This window comes from Colossoma macropomum, unplaced genomic scaffold (genome assembly GCF_904425465.1).
Source record: "Colossoma macropomum unplaced genomic scaffold, Colossoma_macropomum, whole genome shotgun sequence".
Classification (NCBI taxonomy): Eukaryota; Metazoa; Chordata; class Actinopteri; order Characiformes; family Serrasalmidae; genus Colossoma; species Colossoma macropomum.
Window position 1 is genome coordinate 11,043,149 of NW_023494810.1, and position 8,130 is coordinate 11,051,278.

An 8,130-nucleotide genomic window follows, 5' to 3' on the forward strand; every position below is an offset into this window, starting at 1 on the left:
CAAAGGGACAACAGTGTGCACCTTAAATAAGTTTTTCCAGGTGAAAAGTATGTATTTGTACCTTTTCATAACAATGTTTTAAAACAGAAAATAAAAAGTCTGGAGACGAGACGGGGTGTGTGAAGTCAATACAACATAAATAATATCATTTCAATGGATTATGCTACAGTTATGTTCCCTGACTAAAGGTACTGAGATGTACCCTTGAGGGTACCACCCCAATGACAGTTTAGTACATTTTGTTCTGAGTGTAGGTTGCCCCTTCTCTCCTCCTAGTTGCCGGTTCCCATTGCATATCAGAACAATGAGCCACATTTCTATTGATCCGGAAGCTACAGAGCACTATTCCCTATTTCGACAGTTCATATTTCACATGTTACTGTGATGTCAAAATTCCCACGAGAGGCACACTGTCCTTGGTTATGTATGATAACTGTGGGACAGAACACATCTGCAGAGCGAGGGGGAACGTATGCAAGTTACACAAAGCCTATGCAGCACCACGATGGCAGCACACTGACAGCAATGTTGGACACATCACCACTATTAGTGCAGTGTTTTTTCCAATCGAAACAAAATAATTGCAATACTACACCAACAATAACAAGATCACAAATATAAACCTGACACATACATGAACCTAAAAAGCCTAACCTTCAAACATCCTAGCTAAAGCATACCTCAAGGCGGGCATGGAAATTATTTATCTATTTATTTTCATTTATGTCTTACCTCTGATAACTGACGACGAGGACAATGGAGGTTTTTCTTTAACTAGGGTGGCTGACATTTCATATTTGGCTTTAAAATAGGCATCCTCTATTAGGTCTCGCCTTTACAGCTACTCCAGCCACATCTTTTACAATTCTGGAGCTCCAAATTCAAAGCACATTCAAAGGAACTCTAGTTCATTGCTAAAAAAACACTGAGCATAAGAGCATAACTGCAACCAGAGAAGTTACAATGCAGGAGACAGGTCACTGGTTGAAATATGAATGGGAAAGCTCATAATGCTCAACATGCCTTCCGTTTATGGGGTAAGTCCTGCTCTTCAATAAAAAGAGCCGCAAGCAGGAAAAGCTCCCTCTCAGCAGTGCAGTCGCCAGAACAACCCGAAAAAATGTTATTTGAGCCAAATGTTGAAACCACTTATGAGATTTTTGTTTTAAAACAGAAAATAAAAAGTCTGGAGACGAGACGGGGTGTGTGAAGTCAATACAACATAAATAATATCATTTCAATGGATTATGCTACAGTTATGTTCCCTGACTAAAGGTACTGAGATGTACCCTTGAGGGTACCACCCCAATGACAGTTTAGTACATTTTGTTCTGAGTGTAGGTTGCCCCTTCTCTCCTCCTAGTTGCCGGTTCCCATTGCATATCAGAACAATGAGCCACATTTCTATTGATCCGGAAGCTACAGAGCACTATTCCCTATTTCGACAGTTCATATTTCACATGTTACTGTGATGTCAAAATTCCCACGAGAGGCACACTGTCCTTGGTTATGTATGATAACTGTGGGACAGAACACATCTGCAGAGCGAGGGGGAACGTATGCTGTACAGTATAGCACCGCGGAATGTGCTGTATCATCAGACAAGTCGACTATAAAGGCACCAAGTGGCAAACTAGAAGGTGTCCTGTCGCACTGCAGACATGTTGAGGCTGCTCCTGCTCACCGCTCTTGCCTCTTTGGGTAAGAAATCTTCCACACTCCTCTGGACACAGGCTGTCTGATCTAGAGCTAAGCAGTCCAGTTAGCAGAACGATTGCATCTTTCTTAGGTTCATTTACTCAGTGCTTCATTTGTCCTGTCTATCTCTGCAGCTCTTGCTGATGAGGAGCCCCAGGCTCTCTTCTTGGAGGAAGTGGAGGGAAGAGTTGTAGGCGGTGAAGTAGCGAAACCACACTCGTGGCCCTGGCAGGTAACATTCCCATCTCTAAAGGACATACAATTGCATAAACAAGTTCTTATACAAGCGATAGATAAATGAAAGGGTACTGTAGAGGTTCCAACGAGATCATGACATCTTCTTCCATCTCAGATCTCTCTCCAGTTCCAATCTGGCAGCTCATACCATCACACCTGTGGAGGGACCCTGATCAGGAGAGGATGGGTGATGACCGCAGCCCACTGTGTGGACAGGTAAGACCAATACATCTTCTCTTCACTTACTTAGACTGAGTTTAGTTTATCGGTAATTCCACTCAAAAGGGCCCGAATAGTTTTTAAATTATGAATTTAAATTGATAATTCAAATTTCTGAGTTTAAATGCATACAGAATGACTGAACTGAGCAAATATATTAGCTGGGTATAAATACAACACTATAGGCATGTTATTATTGACTTAATCTGGCTGTAGAAAACTGGCCCTATGAATAATATTTAATGTTTTATATGTTTCACGTTAATACAGTTGTATGCAAAAGTGTGAACACCCTTCATCAAATTATATACTTGCCGAATGATGTGACCACATTTCAATGTTTTATTATTTTCCAAAATGTTAAATTCAGAAAAATAACCACCAATCGTGCATTAAAGTGTGCAGAAGCATGTCTTCTTTAGAGGATGAGTTTACGTATTTACACTCGAAAAATCAACAAAACAGGTAATTTGACCAGGGGCACCCAAACTTTTGCATAATCCATGTTGTCGTAGGTAAACCTCGCACCATCTCCAAAATGATAACTTTACAGGAAAAGGAAAAAATCTACTTTACTTTTAATGTAAGTCAATGGAACCAGACATTTTCAGCTGTTTCTTTTGGCCCACTCATCATGAAACTTACACACAGTGTAAAGGATGACAGGCATTTTCAAATTATGTCAAAAACTAAAAAATGATGAAAATAGAGATAAAAGGAAAAAATGGATATACGAGGTTTTCTCCTGACAGCAGCGATGTACTCTCTCAAATTTATTTGAGGATGTGCTTTTTAACATCAGATTATGCAGAATTTATCTTTGAAATTTAATCTTTACACCATTTCAACAACTATTCTTACATGATTTTGTTTCTGTGTAGTATTCCTGTTTCTGTTAAACTATGGATTTATGGATCTATAGATCCTCCATATAACATGAAGCTACACAATTATCACATCTAAAAATCCACATCTTTAAAATCTCATTAAGCACAACCTCAAGGTGTATCGCATGTAAATATTCACCTACATTTGAGCACATATTTATAAAGCTATAATGTTGTTTAAGTCTCCTGTTAGGATACTGTAAATTCTGTATATTTTTATAGCTTCTCCTAAGATATGTACATTATTTTCACATTCCTTTTTTTGTTGCTGCTGTAACCTTACAATTTCCCTCTGTGTTAATAATATTTCTGTCTATCTAGAAGTAATTCATGTGTGTGGTACTAACCGCCCTTCTACTCAGCACTGCTGTTATGACCTTTATGGATCTAATTCTGTGTGTGTATAATATTCAGACAATATAGAATACTGTAGCAGCAGTACACAATAGATACTCTGGATACTTTAAATGAACACACTTGAAAAAGATGATTCTTCAAGGGTGCTTTAATAAAAGGAATGGTTCTATTTAAAACCGTGAGTTCTGTATAGAACCATTTCTTGCTTAAATGGTTCTTTATACGGTGAAATGGTTCTTCAGATTGATAGAGAATGTGTTATATATGGTTTTATATACAGTCTTTTTTTAAATGGTTCTATGTTGCATCAAAAAGGGTTCTTCTGTTGTATACAAGCTTCATATCCTCACAAAAGCAGAACCTTTTTGGCTATTTTCTGAATCTGAAGAACCATTTCACCATACAAAGAACCATTTAAACATGAAATGGTTCTATATAGAACTATGGTTCTAAACAGAACCATTCCCTTTACTAAAGAGCCCTTGAAGAACCGTTCTAAGAGTGTATACTCTTAAAAAAGACAGTGCTTCAAGGATCCTTTAGTGAAGAACATGGCTCTATATAGAACCATGAACACTCAAATAACACTTTGCATGTTTAAAAGGTTCTTTGCATGATGCAAGGATGTTCTGTAGATGGTTCTATTTAGCACTCAAAAGAGTTATTCTATTGTTACGATGTCAAGCTTTTAATGATAAAAGAACCCTTGGGGTGCTATATAGAAGCCTTTTCAAAAGGGTTCTATATAGACCCGTCTATAGCACATTCATGCACATTTTCTAAAGAACGCTTTCAAGATGCAAAGTACTAATCATGTCAAGGGTCCTTTGCTCATGGTTCTATATAGAACCATTTTCTTTACTAAAGAACAGTCGAATCACTGTCTTTTGTAAGCATGTATCTAAATTGAAAGTGATGTACAAATAAGGTTTGTGTATGTATCTATAGGCAAAGGACCTATCGTGTTGTGCTTGGTGATCATAACATCTCTCAGCATGAAGGCAAGGAGCAGTACATCTCTGTCAGCCGGGTCTACATTCACCCCAACTGGAATTCCAACATGATTTCAAATGGGTAGGTAACCTACATCACTGCATCTGTGTTTTTTTTTGGTTGATGCCACTGTGAGCAATGCATCTATTTGATGAATACATACAAACAACTAACGCAGTCCGAATACTAACGGCCATGACTGTATAGCATATAGTATAGGTGTCAGAGTTAAGTATATTCATATACAATGTACTATGCATACCTACAATAGAATGAATACAAAGCAGAAAAGGAAGAGCTACTCATGGCCAGAAAATCTGGAAAACGTAGTGCAGTACATTCATTTCTTGGGTAAAAACTAAACTGATCAGTATTGGTTTTTGGCCTTGTCCTTTATGCACAGAGCTTTCTCTAGATTCCCTGGATCTTAAGAAAGAGTTATGGACTGTAGATGGTGACATCCTTAAATTTCTTGAACTCCTGTTCCTTAAACTGTTCGACTATTTACTTCACTCTTGCAGTTTTTCACAAAGTGGAAACCGAGCCTTTGATGAATGCTCCTTCAAAACCTCAATCATGCTGAAAGGTCCAAAACAGGTGTTTTTGATCATTCCACAAACTTCCAAGTCTTATATTGCCCCTGTCCCGATTTTTTTTGGAATGTTTTGCAGGCATCAAATTTGGAATTAGCTTAGATTTACAAAAAACAATAAAGTGAATAAGTTAAAAAAAAAATAAAAATAATAGAATTTCCAAGTGATTTACTGCTGTCGCTGCAATTTAGTCCATAATTACACCCTTAAAAACTATACTTCTTTAGTACAAGCAATCGAAACCTTGAAAACTTAAAGAACCATTTGAATGCATAAATTGTTAATTCCTCTCAATTATGGAAAATCTGTTGTTTATGTTGTTTACCTTTTTAAAATGGTCCCAAAAAGGATTTTGCTATTGTTACAAGTAAGGGAGCCTTTTTGGTCAATAAGTATGCAAAATGATCTGTTAGTGAGATTGTACTTGATAAAATTACAAGTAAAAAATGTTAAGAAGAACATTAAGAAGAAGTTATATAATAGTCATATAATAAGCTTACAACAATCTCAAAATGAGAAATATTAGAAATATAGACTAGATTTAAAACAATTTCCCATTTTTGCAGCATAGAACCCTTTTTGCTAAGAGTATGGGCTTAATCCATTTCCAACCTGACTTAGTGTTAAGTATACAACTGAGGCACAACATAAATAAGACCGAAAATGTACTTTACTAAGAAAGTATTATGGTGGATTGTCCTTACGTGAGCCGTTTTGAAGTTTCCCTGATTTCTGAAATAGATCATTTGAGGCTAAAAATAAAAGTCTCTGGGTTATTTTCTCTTAATTTCAGGTATGATATCGCTCTGCTCCGTCTGTCTGCTGACGCAACTCTGAATTCTTACGTCCAGCTGGGTTCTCTGCCTCCCTCTGGTCAGGTCCTGCCCCACAATAACCCCTGCTACATCACCGGCTGGGGCCGCACTCAGAGTGAGTGATAACTGGGCATCATCTGGTTGCCAGACATGCCCTACTTTATGTAGCCTTTCGTGAAAGCCACTTGTTTTTTTACCACTGCTATTTTAACTTTTTACTACAATTACTATTATTATGGACCCGTGATATTCCTTGTGTCTTACTGCCCTCTTGTTCAAAACTCTGACTACAGCTGGAGGATCCCTCTCTTCTAACCTGAAGCAGGCCTACCTGCCTGTAGTGGACCATAAGACCTGCTCCAGCAGCAGTTGGTGGGGAGGTTCAGTTAGGACTACTATGGTTTGTGCTGGAGGTGGAAGTCTCTCAGGTTGCCAGGTATAGTACTTTTCACCTGTAATAAGAGTATTTGTGTTAATGGGCTTGGAGAGCTTACTGTAATTCTGTACTCATGCCTGTGTAATATGTCCAAGTCATGCCCGTGGCACAGTCCTATTCAGTTCGCAAAATTATTTTAATTTTCTGTTAATATTAGCCCATTTCACCATAAGCTGCACTAGCATTTCTCCCAGCATGCACTGCAACGTAATGTGTGGTGATGCCATGTGTCCAGTTCCATCGAATAGGCAGTTTTAAAAAAATCTACTCTACACTGGGGACATTTAAAGAGGTTTAACAGTGGTCTGCAGCTAATGTAGTCTTGTTTTATATTAAACAATTTCTTTTCATTCAGAATTATTTTTGAATTATTTGAAAGTATTCATGTCTATTTTTTGCCAGTGTAGTTTTGGTGTATTTTGAACAAACAATGGCCAGTTGGGGTCACAGCAAAAGATATAATAGATCTACTGCATCAACCCTACATTTCCAATATATACCAATACAAACATATCACTGCTGTCAAAGCAAAACCTTGTATCTCCATTTTGATCATTTTTTATTTTTTGACCTAGTTTGAAAAAGGCAGTTGCTAATGATGAATGGACCAACAGAAATTGTCCAAAATTACTTGGGAAAATATATTTCTCCATTTACTTCCATTAAAAGTTAAGAGCATTTTTCCTTTTCCTGTAAAGTTACCTTTTTTGTGATCTGAGGTTTTGCTCCGACAGCAGCTATATCCAGATGTTGTGTTAATGTGCAATACTTATTTGTGATTTCTAGAATGTTCACTTTCATTTATACTGAATAATTTGGTTTGCTAGCAAAGAATCCTAACATTTCAAACGGTCAAAACTAGAATCTTCTGGTTTGTTAGATGATGCCTTCATAACATCTACTGTTCTGGGCTTAGGCTGAGACGTGCAGAGGGTACCCAAAATCATTCTTGATTTAGTTCAATCATCAATCATATAATGACTCAAGTAAAAGTAAATGTAGCTACCAAATAAACAAACTGAGTAAGAGCAAAGAAAAATATCAGGTCAATAAACGCGATTAATAAAAATGTAAAAACTGAGCTCTCTATAGAACTGCAATGGAACTTCTTAGTTCATCAAGCAACACAAGAGGCACTATTTTTCTTTTTTTGGGATCCTTTTTGTCTAAAATAAAACGATAAAGGCCTAAAGCAAAGGGTATGAGCAACAACCAACAGTCCATCAAGCTTCTATCTGATCATACATTACAACAGATAAAATGCTGTTCATGACATAAATTGTAGTTTGCTGCCAGTCACAAAGAAATCTCATGTCCTCCCTCTTCTCTACTACAGGGTGACTCTGGTGGCCCCCTGAACTGCCAGGTCAATGGAAAGTACTACGTCCATGGAGTCACCAGTTTCGTTTCTGCTCAAGGCTGCAACGTGCAGAGGAAGCCTACAGTCTTCACCCGTGTGTCTGCCTACATCAGCTGGCTGGAGAACGTATGTATATCTGAATCACAAAAAATCGCACAGTATTATCATATTAACTCAATTCAGTGAAATGCTAGAATATCTTGAAATCGCTGTGTATTGAGTTATGGTTATTTCTTGCAGACCATGCAATAAGAACAAGCCAGAGAAGACGAGGAGTATCCTAAAGAAGCAGGTCCAGTTCACTTCTCCAGGATCTCAAATATATCATCACCGAATATATTTTTAAACATAATTCTAACAAGCCAGCTGCCATTTATCATAGTGTTAATATTTCATGAAGAATGGACCAATAAAAATGTTCCAAAAGCTTGTTCCATCAACTTTAAACCCATTTTTTTCTTCTCCTGAAAAATTACAGTTTTGTAGATGTGAGGTTTTGTCCCAACCGCATTAATATAATCAAATTTTGCAATGC

The 8,130-nt window shown here is 37.4% G+C and overlaps 1 protein-coding gene across 1 annotated transcript; it reads left to right on the plus strand.

Moving 5' to 3' along the window:
* The first annotated feature begins 1,567 nt into the window (after window positions 1-1,567).
* On the plus strand, window positions 1,568-8,042 carry LOC118799678 (elastase-1-like). Its single transcript, XM_036559664.1, has 8 exons — window positions 1,568-1,701; window positions 1,833-1,930; window positions 2,051-2,151; window positions 4,347-4,472; window positions 5,778-5,914; window positions 6,093-6,235; window positions 7,572-7,721; window positions 7,836-8,042. Exons 1-8 carry the CDS (start codon window positions 1,662-1,664, stop codon window positions 7,845-7,847), a joined length of 807 nt encoding a protein of 268 aa, XP_036415557.1. The 5' UTR covers window positions 1,568-1,661; the 3' UTR covers window positions 7,848-8,042.
* The last annotated feature ends 88 nt before the right edge of the window (window positions 8,043-8,130 follow it).

What these genes read in the sequence shown, in the direction of transcription:
- LOC118799678 (XM_036559664.1), top strand. Translation starts at nt 1,662, where the DNA reads ATGTTGAGGCTGCTCCTGCTCACCGCTCTTGCCTCTTTGG. An exon ending in CACACTCGTGGCCCTGGCAG is followed by an intron (nt 1,931 to 2,050) that starts GTAACATTCCCA and finishes CTTCCATCTCAG; the next exon opens with ATCTCTCTCCAGTTCCAATC. An exon ending in GCAGCCCACTGTGTGGACAG is followed by an intron (nt 2,152 to 4,346) that starts GTAAGACCAATA and finishes ATGTATCTATAG; the next exon opens with GCAAAGGACCTATCGTGTTG.